At 40.1% G+C, this 12791-nt stretch overlaps 1 protein-coding gene across 1 annotated transcript in view; it reads right to left on the reverse strand.

The window, feature by feature from the left end:
• Positions 1-928: 928 nt before the first annotated feature.
• Positions 929-12791, reverse strand: part of AGPAT5 (1-acylglycerol-3-phosphate O-acyltransferase 5) — a 60671-nt gene continuing 48808 nt past the window's right edge. Inside the window, exons 7-8 of the mRNA XM_049819407.1 lie at positions 5218-5341; positions 929-3504 (exon numbers count right to left, since the gene is read on the reverse strand). Of these exons, the coding sequence (XP_049675364.1) occupies positions 3279-3504; positions 5218-5341 (350 nt within the window). The 3' untranslated portion in view covers positions 929-3278. The remainder of the gene's footprint in view (positions 3505-5217; positions 5342-12791) is intronic.

Here is a 12791-nt window from a genome sequence, read left to right on the forward strand (position 1 = left end):
CATGCTAAAATGCCAAAATAATCAGGGCAAAATTTTTAAGTACTAAAAAAAGTTTTACAGCTATGCTACGTTCTACTGAAAGGAAAAGAAACGAGTATTACGCCATGAAAATGCTTCAGAGGAGTTTGCAAAAGACTGCAGCAGGCTGGAGCCCCTCATACGTCCTACTCAGTCATTTCTTCACTGTAGCATCAGTCAGTGCTTTAGTTTTCTGTCCCGCTTCGCTTTTTGTGTTCTCCATTATTCAAGTTAATGCTTCCTTACTAGCCCAATTCCTTCCACAAAAGTAAACACAAGAATAACTTTGTGCAACTAGCATATAATACTGGTGTTGCCAACTGTAAAAAGTTACATATAGTCTACGCATATGAACAGAGCACTACTGGTGTGGAGGGAGGTCACTATTAGGCACTGACACAGCTGGAAAAATAAGTTTTTGAAGGTGCAGGTCCCTCTCAGGTTTAATACATTACTACAGCTTAGGTGGCATTTGCTACCGAGATATACTTCATGTGTTTGTTTGCAATACCTCTTCCCACCCCCTGGGCCTGTCCACGCTCTCTGCCAGTGTTGTCTGTGCAAGGCCTATTGCCACGGAGCCCGATTCTTGGCCAGAACGGTGATACTGCACATTAATGAACATTATTAACAAGCAACAAGGGGTGCAGGTGTTCATGGGTGAAAAGCTATTGCAATCCAACCAACCTGGCGGTGCGTTGCGTTGGAACAAGTACAAATCAATTCTAACACATTGTTTAGCTGCACGGAAAAACCCCACAAAGTTGTTTTCTTTCCATTGACTGTTTCTCACAGAAATCCTTCCATCAAGGACTTAAAACGACATGTGTAGCCTTTTTGTAAGCAATTCCTGTTAACCAAGTTACAAACATAAAAGTGCAGAAAAAATTGAACAAGTGGACAGGACAGAAAAGTTGAATGAGCATTGGCTCTTCGTATTTTAATGAAGAAATATTTCAAGTTAATATCAGTGCATATTTAGAAATAGCATGTGATACTCCCAACGCCAAATACATCAGCAAATTACAGTTTCAAAACTTTATAAATTAATGGCAAGAAAAAAATAATTAAGATTAACATAGAGAATAAGGTTCAAAATAAACATCCTGTTTGTTTGTTGCACTGCGTCAATTATATTCCTGGCACTTAAACAGCAAGAGAGATCCAGTATTTTGTGGTAATTAAGATCTCCAAAACAGCAGTTATTTTTCTACAAATGAATTAAGCAGTTTGCATTTATTTTTGATGTATAATTAAATGTTATTCTTAGCTGTTACAAAGAAATTTAGTCATGTCAGAGTAAAATTTCATTCCATGATTGAAAAATCACACTAACATAGCAACACTGCCTTCTGGTTATACCCACTGGAAACAGTCAGCTGAGAATAGGAAGAACTACATGTGAGCACATTTGGCTGTTACATAAAATGGCTTTTTTTTTCCTGGTTTCACAGCCTCATAACAATACTGTTTTTCAACATTGTTCCCAGTCATTGTTTTTAAAATGGTTCATCAACATATCCTGAATCAATCACCGATATAAATAACTCTGGTGACAAAATCCATTATGGAAGGACACAGAACTGCAAACTGAAAGTTGTACTGAATGATTTTAAGGTGGAACTGTATTTACTCTATAAAATTCTGTAAAAAAACCACCACACAATAAAAGCAGTATCTTTAATTAACTGGCAATGGTGGAATCTGAAAAACTGACTTATAACCTTAAGAGACATTTAACTTACAGTGGACTCTAATGCAAGACAAATCGTACTGAAGCTAGAGAGAGATGCACATTTAAAGCTTGCAAGTGTGATATAAAAATATTCTCCAGTTCTTTCATTTTGATACAGGGAGTCCAGTTCCCTAATGGAAGAAGATAAAATACATCTTCTTTCCTACCCCATCACTGTACATAGAGAGTATTCCCTTGATATCAGGAAATAGCATTTCCCCAACAAAAATACCAGCCATGGGAATTGCAGACTTTGTGGTAGTAGGGGTTTGTTGATTTTGCTTTTAGAAGTATATTTTCAAGCAGGTGAAATACTCATAGGATATGCATTTCTTTCACTACTAGTCTATTGTGGAAATCGTGTACATCAACCCCGTAACTTCAATCCAACTGCAGTATGCACTGCCTAGAATGATTCGAGAATCTAGTGTGATGTTACAGCACGGAGGTGACTGCCAGATTATGAAACATCAGGCTAGATCAGATTAGTAGGAAAAGGCACATGCTTCGGATTTAGCAGGAACATCTGAAGGTTCCTCGTTACCATACCCTTAACGCTCCTGAAGTTACAGTAATTCTGTGCATTACCCAAACGACAGAGTTTGCTTCCAGAAAATCGTGAGGTAACAGGGAACTTCTGCTTATGGCACGTACACATGAAAGGTCTGTGAGCTCAGCTGAAACTCTCGAGGCGCTAGGGATAACGCAGACACAAGGTAGGCTACGCTCTGGTTAGGCCAGAAACAAAAACTTAACATTTCATTATACTGCATACATTCCTTTTATGCACAAATACAGGGTGCGCAAAATAAGCTGTTTGCTCAGTAAAATTTAATGTTTTGCATATGTAAAATAATCAGCTAATACTGCAATATAATAAAAAATCATGCACTAGATAAACAGAGCTTCTTCCCCATGAACCGTAGTTCTCAGGAACATTTTATTCTGCTTCAGGTGACATCTCATGATTTGCCAGCTTACATAGTCCCTTTTAAAGAACACAGTATTTAGCTAAAACTGAAAAGCAAAATCCAAAAAGAAAAAAAAAAGAAAAAAAAAGAAAAAAGTTTTGATTTTAGTTGCGATACAGCTGGGATAGATGCAACTGAGCTGCTGCAATGCACCAAAGAGTAACGAAAATTCAACATGAATATCAGAAGAATAAATATATACCCTAAATTAATCTCTGTAAATACATTCACAGGTCCATTTAAGACACCCTTATGCATAACTCATACTTCATCGAATCTGCAGATAGAGATGGATGTTAGTTCATGGGGAAAGCAATTTATCATATGACTCAGTTTATCTGTCATTATTCCAGCAAAAATCAGTAGTAAATTTGAAAATCTACATTTATTTTCCCCAGACCAACCACACAGAGGCTTAAGTCACAAATTCTATTGTTTCCAATGTTCGATCAATAAGGCTTTATTTACACTTGTTTACTATAAAGTCAGGAAAAAGTTTGGTGCAATGTGCAAGAAAAGACTGCACATTTCACTGATTGGAGACTAACATCTGCTTATGGTTTAATGCTAACCCACAGACAGCCAATTAAAGTCCCATATATCCATGTTTTTACATAAAGTTTCCTTCCAGATTCTGTCAGAAGCATACTAGCAGTCAGGCCACCTAAAAACAGCAAAGATGGCAAAGTTTTCTTGAGGCTGAGTTTGGAATGAACACTTTTCCCAGGGAACTTATTTCTTCTTTTAGAATCCTTCGCATCATAAAACTCTATTAGTAACCTACAAGCAGACAAAAGAAGATGGTCAGTTATACAATAGTGTAAGAAGTTTTAAGCAACTTACTTTCATCCAATAACTGCTTTTAAACACACATGATTTAACAAATGGTTTCACAATATGTAGCAGCTCAACTGAACAAGTTTAAGCAATCAGTATGCTGTAAGAATATGATGCATTCAAAGTAACGTTGCATGTCAGAGGACTCAATCTGAATCCTTGTAAGCAATAAAAGCAGATTTTCCTCGGGGACCAATTTTAACATTGAATATAAACATTGAAAAGAATCTTTTTCATACAGCATTTAGCAGGTAAGCCCAGAGTACTGGCCAATATCACAGGACAAAATAGCACACAGTTAATCATTGAACACCAAAGGAGGGGGAAAAAGTATCTTCATAAAATAAACTAATAAATAACGAGGTCTCACAAGACACTAAGTATTTTGGAAGCCAAACATGCAAAGTGTAAAATGCTACACCACTGGTGCAGTAGTAACTTTTTCCCCCTATTTTTCAAAACCATTAATAAATGGATTTGAATATTCTGGGCTTTTAGGTATCTCTATTGACCTGACAGACTGCTTTGGTCTCAGGAAAGATGTTCCAGTCAACAGGAGTCTACAATGAGACATAGATATCAGGGTTCAGTTGTGCTGGTCTTCACTAGAAGACTACTTAAGGGACACTGGACAGCCTTTTATTTTATGTATCAGTCTCTTGTCTATAAAATGAAATTCAGACTTTCCTCTCAAAAGTGAAGAAAATTACTTAGTGATCCTGAACTTCTAAGACACTTTAGTAACAGTGCCACCTTTACAGATAGTCATGTTAACTATATGGATTTAAAGATCACAGAACAAATTAACATGTTTTACTTCCATGGAGTGTGAGACTGGCAGAATAATTTTAAAGCAGAACATACCTGAAGAACCAGGGAAATTTCTCTCTCACACAATGTATTCAAAGATTTAAGAGAGTAAACAGATTCAGCTCCCTTAAGCTGGACTGCAGACGTGACAAATTAAACCATCATTTCTCAAAGAATACTTAAATCCCACATCTAGGCACAAAGTCCTTCTGGAGCACAAGGGCCCCAGGATCTGTTGCATATGCTCACTAGTGACTTTATCTGGAGATGCTGGCGGGTGCCAGGCACTTTAGTTCTGCCACGATTCAAAGATGGACAGATGAAACTCCAACTTCACCTAATTTCCCAAGTGAAGGTAGGGATCTCAGGGTTATGTCTGTTTTTATCCAATCGCTGTCGGATGGAAGATACATAAACAATTTTGGCAGAAGAGATTAGATCAAGACGTGCCCCTTTCTAACTCTAACCTAACACTGATTATGAGGCTAGAATCAAACTGCTTTTTGCTGGCTTGCCTACTGTGGGCATCTTATAGTCCTGGCTGTGCATGACAGCTACAAGATGATAAATGGAAGGTATTCAGATGAATATGAGTCTTGCCTGGAACATGGACATGCAGCTCTTCAGTCTAAAGAAGGTCTAAAACCCAGGAATCCCAACCTCCTGAGCAAAAGGTTTAACCACAAGGTTATTATACAAAATATCCACAGGATTACCAACACCACCTCTCTTCAGAGAGCCCTACAGCTTGCACTGCTGGTAACACAGAAATCATGCGTATATCTGTTAATATAAAAGAAGTAAGACAGCTTCTTGAAACCAAAAGTTCTGCATAGTGCTACTCACTTATCCTTTATTTCAAAACGTTCATGAAGCCACCTTCTCATATACATCTGCTCTTCTGGAATGTCCTTCAGTTCAATTCGATCAATGAAAATATGAACTCTTGGGCATTCCTTGCAAAGAAACTCTGAAAAGAGAGCAAAACAACAGGACTGAGTTACAAAAACACTGTAGGGCATTTATTTGTCTAAAATACACCAAAAATCTGACCTTGTAGGTGTAAGTGCCATGGAAGCCTAACTTCAGTTCTCAAAAGCCTCCCCTCTGCATGTTTGGATCCTGAGCACTTCACTGAACTTAGAAGCCATCTGGCCTACACACTTTTGAAATGGTGGCCTATTATCATGTGCAGCATGGAAAAATTGTCCTAAAATGCACCCCGCTAACCGTAAAATGTTGTGCTTGAAAATGTTACAATACTACCTCAGCAACAATCTACTCATTCTGTAATGTGGGATGCAATAACTTTGATGTCATCAAGTTATCCAGCCTGCAACTTCAATTAAGGTTAGTAATCCTCTTTGCTTGTCCTTTTTGAAATGTAAATTTTGTTTGCTCCTGGATGACAAAACCAGAATGACAGTGATTTCCCAAAGTATCTCCAGGAGGAAGTGGGCTTCAGTTTAAATGATAACCTATAATTAAGAAGTATAACAGGGCAAAAGACTCAGAACAAAATGCTGCTTTCCATTTTGCATCCCTTCATTTTTCTTCTGTCTTACAAAGCTCTCAACAGCCCTATTACAATCCCCCTCCCCCATTTCCCCTATTTGTTCCTAGAAAAATTTAGCTAGCAAGCGTTAATTACAGACAAAACTCCATTACTCAAACACCCATGTGGGATTTCTTACAACTAACAAGCGGTAAAAATACCATACATGGGATGAAAAAACCACCAGTATTTGTGTATTAGTAATCATTTGCATTTATCAGTAGCAAAGGGTATTGCAGTAACCATAGCATCCCTGTACAGAGATGTATGATGTGAAGGTGGAAGCCCTTAGAAATCTGGACAATCTTCATATTTGGAAAAGGGACTAGAAGTGCCTTCCTACAATACAGACAGGCAACAAATGTAACATAGACTGGGTGGTCCCTTCAGGTTGTTGACATTTTTTTGGACAACAGTGCAGATGTACATAAGACTTTGACCCATAACTGTTAAGGGTATCTTGAGGAATGACTGTGCAGAATAATTGTTACTGCATGTACATCTTTATTATTATCTGCCAAAGCAGACATCCCTCTATTTGTTTTTTTTCTTTAAAGGATTATAGATTTTTAAAGACTTTGTTGTAAAAGCAAGCCTTATCACAGGCTAGAAATTGCCTTGAAGAATTTTAAAAGCCTGTTCATGCAAATGTGTTTGTATGCTTGTAGAGGGGGAGTGAAGAAGAAGAGATAAAGAGATCAGTAAAGTCTTACGGCATTTTGATGCAGAAATTTGTAAGTTGCTGTGTGCAGTTTTGTCTAGTCCTTGGGCAAAGAGACCCCTTCACTGAATGGCACTGTAGCGTAAAGGGAACAACATGGCCCATGCACCATCAACTGAAGAAATGTCTGAGGGCTCTAACCAGAAACAAGTCCACCTTTTAGCCATGGAGTAGCAAATACAACTGTCACTAAAAAGTTTGTGGTAAAACCAACTCCCAGCTACAGCTATTAGATGGCAGGAGTTAAGTACTTGGAGTTCAGAATGATGGTATGTTTAGATGTTGTCTTCAGGTTCATGTGTAACAAGCAGGTTTTTCCTCTTGCTTTTAATGGGAAGAAAGGATTTTCCAGGACTGTTTCTCTGAGGATACTATCCAGGCCACTATATGAAGGTCATTCACTATATGAGCACCTAAAAGCAGACTATTAATATTTTAAAATGACAGATGTATTATCCATGTCTTAAATGCTTATAATATCCACTGATGTACAAATCCTCTTTTTGAGTGGCATTACCTATTAAGTCGAACATTCTAAAAATATGCACAACTGTATCTAGAAAACAAATGCCTGAAAGCCAGATGATATGGTCTTTTTTGTAGTAGACTCCTATAAAACCCATCTATGCTATGCACATTCAGCTGGGGCTGAAGATCTAGCTTTAAGAGATGTTTGAAACATTCCGTGCGTTGTATAGCATATGTTTCTTTTGCTTCACAGCACATAGGTTATTCTGTATAGGAACAAACAACTCTTTCCTGATGTTATTTCTAATCTCAGTTATAAATTATCAAGGAAAATTATAAACCAGGCAAAATTCTAAGTTAGATGAGATAGCATTATTAATAGTTATATAGTAATTTTAAAACTAATGTTATGCTACTTAAAAAAAATTGATATTTGGTCATTTAAAGACAGCAACAAGGTATATTATCAATAATAAGCTCTAGTTAACAAAACAGGAAGAAGACCTAAGTATTTCAAAAGACACACCTTCTCCCACCAAAGCTGAAATGTAGCTACTCTACACATCTGCTTAGAAAGCAAAAACCCCTCCATAAATCTCTGAGCGTTGCTGCTGGTTTTCTACCTTATGCCCAAGTTCCGATCCAAGCCCACTCTTACTACTTCCCACACCAGGCTTCTTCAACCAGTCTAAACCGAGTCCCCATAGGTGAAGATCATAAAACCTCATCTTAAATTTCCCACCTTTGTAAATCCCAATGCTCTTCTCCACTGCCTTCCTCTCCCTTGCAGTTTGAGACTTAGTACAGCCTTGCCGAAGGCTGTGTGACCTGCAACTGCAGGTGCTCCCCTAGAGAGGGTCATGATTCCTCCTGTTTTGGGTTTGTGTGGTGGGGTTTTGGTAGCAGGGGAGGGGCTGCAGGGCTGGCTCCTGTGAGAAGCTGCCAGAAGCTTCCCCGGCTCCAAGTCGGACCCGCCACTGGCCCAGGCCGAGCCCGTCAGTGACGGCGGTAGCGCCTCTGGGAGAACCGAGTTCAGAAGGGGAACAAACCTGCAGGGAGTGAGGGGATCGGAACGGGAGAGGAACCCCTGTGCAGATCCCGAGGGGAGTGAGGAAGGAGGGGAGGAGGAGCGGGGGAGGAGGGGATGCCCCTGCAGCCCGTGGGGAGACCAGACGGCAGGCTGTCCCCCCCCAGCCCATGGAGGAGAGCGGGGGAGCAGATGCCCACCTGCAGCCCAGGGAGAGAGGAGCCCACGCCGGAGCAGGGGGATGGGTGCCCCCCAAGATGGCCGCCGCTCCCTGGGAGAGCCCACGCTGGAGCAGGCTGTGCCTGGAGGACTGCAGCCCGTGGGAGGGACCCATGCCAGAGAAGTTCGTGAAGGACTGTCTCCCGTGGGAGGGACCCCCGGTGGAGCAGGGGCCGAGTGCGGAGTCCTCCCCCTGAGGAGGAAGGAGCGGCAGAGACAAGGGGTGAGGAACTGACCCCAACCCCCATTCCCTGTCCTCCTCTGCCACTCAGGGGGAGGAGGTGGAGAAAACTGGGAGTGAAGCTGAGCCCAGGAAGGAGGGAGGGGTGGGGGGAAGGTGTTCTAAATTTTGGTTTTATGTCTCATTATCCTTGTTTTGATTTGATTGGTAGCAAATTAAATTGATTTTGTTTCTTCCCCAAGTTGAGCATGCCTTTTAGCCCATGTCCATAAGTGGTGAGTGATCCCTCCCTGTCCTTCTCTCAATCCACAAGCTTTTCTTTGTACTTTTTTCTCTTCAACCCACTGTGGGTGGAGGAATGAGCAAGCGGCCTCGTGGTGCTTTGTTGCCGGCTGTGCTTAAACCACGACACCCACCCATTGATTCAAGACCATTTTATCCAAAGCCTGGGCATCTAGGACATCTGCAAATGACATCATAATGCATGCAATCAAGCTAGTCAGGGAGTCTGACTAGTCTTTTATTATCCAATTCTTGTCATGGTTTAACACAACTAATCCAATTTATTTTTTTTTAGATGCACAATGTCACTGCAATCACGTAAGAACACTAGTGGATAAGAACAACATACCGAGAGGTTGTTTTTGAGAAGGAACAGCTGGATTTTATCACCACAACCTCTAAAGGTTTGCGGTGCTCCCATGACCCTTAATTTCATATTAGCTTAACTCCCAAAGGACTTAGTAATTAAGCTAAGAAACAAAATTTTATTGAAGCAATTTATTATGTGCAAATTACATCCAACTTCAGGGACACTAGCCCTTAAGGCCAACATCTGACAAGCTTTTCAGATCCCTAAACGTGGCAGAATTTGTTGTAATTAACAGCAGGACAAAGCAAGCCTGAACTTTCCTTCAAAAGATAAAACATAAGTGCAAATGATGCATTATAATCAAACATTATATTGGGGACAGCATTAGTCAATCAAGAACCGAGTATGATTTGGGTTAAATGAACACTAACAACTTGCGTGGGAGCCAAGTGGACTGACTTTCGTGTGGGAGAGAATTTCCTAATAAAACATTCTATCTGGCTAAATAACAGATACAAGTGCAGAATGTTTATAATACTTCTAGTGACCAAACACAGCAGAAGGAAGGAAATGAAAATTATAAAGTGGATCGAGCATTTTTTGTTCTTAAACTGTGACATTGTGGCCCTCCTTCTGCAGGACAGGATTCACCCTAACACAGGACTGAAGGATTCAGTGCAGAATTAGGATTAATGAATGGGGTACAACAGCCTCCAGGAAAGGAACTGGATCCAGAGAGTTTTTAATTGCAGATGAATGTTTTGGGAGGGTGCTTTGCTCACTGGGGCTTCCACAAAATTCTATCAGTTTCAACTCCTCACCTTCAAAAGCCAATTAATTCTGTTTTGAATTAACAGCATTACCAGAGAAAGTGAGGGAAGGAGAAAAGCTCCAAAGCACAGACATACCTGTTACTGAGAAGGGACATACAAGTGGCCTCAGACCACCTTCCCCTTAATGTTACCATAGAAGTTCATTCCACCACTCCCAATTGTTTGCCTTGCCCCTTAAGAAAGTTGTGACAGTGGCATTACACTTAAATAGATATTCCAGTTTTCAATTACTAATGAAGTCTATTTTTAGATGCACTTTAAATACAACAGCAATAAAGTAGCTCAGATTTCAACCTCCTACATCAGCTCTTCTACTGCAATATAATTATTGCCAAAGTCCTTCAAAATTAAGAAAGGACAAAGTGAAGCTTGATATAGTCGTGTCCACTTAAAGAGACCCTAATTCTCTCCTGTTTAACAGATTCCTGTAACTTTTGTAATAAACTGAAAGTGGTATCACAGGAAACTGAAATCTGAATAATGTGTATTTATTCTAAGTAACTAGTATTTCAAACGTGTAAGAATACGTCTCTTCAGTAACAGAACATTGCATGTTGTGGTGTGTATAGTTTTACAGGCAAAACCATGACAGCATCCTCTCTGAACTGTGGATGCATTCTCCACTTTTTAAATTTTCATTAGTCTGGACTTAAGTGTTCAGCCACCAAAGCAGTTTGTAAACTATCTCCTCCTCAAACAAAGAAATCCCATCTCTCCACTTCCATTTACTTTGTACACCAAATTAACAATCAATTGGCAAAACACACATAAATTTAAGTGCTGCGTTCTCAGCTTCATGCTTTGAGCTGACAGGGAACTATTTCACAGCTTGCTCTAACAAAATAAAGCAGTCGTACAGCAAAGTGGAACTAGATGGGAAAGCAAACATCCAGGGTACAGCAAAGGTTGTTTAGATGGGTTAACCTGGGGAGCAGGGGAGGAGCAGGCACCACCAGTACCTGCTGGTACTGCTGATACAGGGGAGCATGGAGGGGATGTTCTGCAGGCTAAATTGAAGCCTGCGGCCAGGAGACAAGCCTGGGACCTGAGGAATAGCACTCATAAATACTGCCAATCCCCTGTGCAAGACCCGAGATGCACACAAAGAGTCATGCATGAGGGGCACAGCATAAGAAGTAAGCACCTTAGAAGCTGGGGAACCTTTTGAGACAAGAAATGGGATACACCTGAATCATTATTAAGCCAGGCTGCTGGCAATGAAAACTGAAAAAGTTAGCATTTCAGCTGGCAGTTGGGGAAAGCTGAAGGTCAGGAAAAGTACCTGTTCAGATGGACGTAACATATGAGGTGGATGTGGCTAAAATTCAACGTGAGGGCAAAATTCAGAAGTGCCTCTGTACCAATATGAGAAGCCTAAACACGAAGACAGAACAAGAATTATTGGCACCAAGAGATTGCCCCTGTTAAGACAGGTGTCCCGCTGGCCTTGAAGGAGCATGCAACATTACCAGGCTACAAGATTTATAGGAATGACAGAATAAGATGTACAGGTGAGGGAATGGTAGCATCCATGAAGGATTATATGAAATATAATAGCTTTAGATAATAAGGAGACAGAAGCACAATAAAATCCATGTGGATGGAAATCCAAGACTCTAATAAAATATATATTAGATATATTAATTGATAATAGTGACCAGAAACTGTGAAGCCAGACTGAGAGCTGCAAGAGTGTGAGATTCCAGCTACCTTTATCAAACTGCATCGATGCTTCATCACGATGAGGTGTAGAGGGGGAAAAAACCCAAAACCGGCCAAAACCAAAACAGAACAAACCATTGAACCAAACAAAAACACCAGAGGAAAAAAAAAAAGAGATTGTTTCCTGGAACAACTAGTAGCAAAACCCACAAGAAAGAGTCTTAATGAATCCAGCACACAAATGCAGAAATTAAAGGAACTATGTAATGGGGGGGGGAACCAGGCAAACTGTCAAAACACCCTAAAAGAAAGAGTCCAAAAGGAGGCAGCCTAGAGGCTGTAAAAAAAAAAAAAAAACACCACCCTAAATACCAAACCCCAGAAAAACTTGTATTAGAAACCCACATAAAAGATTTATAACACTGCAAAAGAAAAAGTCTGGGTGGGTCTGAAACCCACCTGTATGGCATAATGGGAAAATTAAGGAGGCTACCACTATACTCCTACCTTCTCCTCTTTGAGGAATGGAAAGCTTGTCCAAATAAGGAAAAGCCACAAAACCGCTCATGCCAAATATAAACATAAAATTAAGAGGACTAAAAACGAACTTGAAAAATGCAAAGGATGCTCTAAAAATTTTAACTTTTTTGAATGTATTAAAAGCAGTAAACCAGCTAAGGCAGTGGTGGGACTGCTGGATGACAAAGGTGTGAAGAGCAGCACTCATGGTAAAGTATAAGCCCATGCAAGAGAAGCTTGAATATTTGTTTGCATTATTCTTTCTTGCTGAAAATGTTTGATCCCTACACCCATTGCATTCTTTGTACCAGATCGCTCAAAGGAACTAGATCAATAAGTAAACAGACAGAAAGTATTAGACTAAATAAACAAGTTGGATGTCAGGAAGTCACCAAGACCAGACAGCATTCATCCAAAAGCTCTTAAATGTGGAATTTAAAAACAAAGATGTGTAACCTATCATCACAAACAGCCATTGTGCCAGAAAAATGGGGAGTTTCCCTTCTACAAACGAGGACTTTAGAGATGATGCTGGGAAATAGAAACCAAAGAGTCTTACATCCCTGGGTAAGATAGCAGGGTCTATAATAAGATCACTAAGCACAGAGATAATCACAGTCTGTTGGAAAAGAGTTGGCGTGGA

The sequence above is a fragment of the Accipiter gentilis genome, chromosome 16 (assembly GCF_929443795.1).
Source record: "Accipiter gentilis chromosome 16, bAccGen1.1, whole genome shotgun sequence".
NCBI classification, from domain to species: Eukaryota; Metazoa; Chordata; class Aves; order Accipitriformes; family Accipitridae; genus Astur; species Astur gentilis.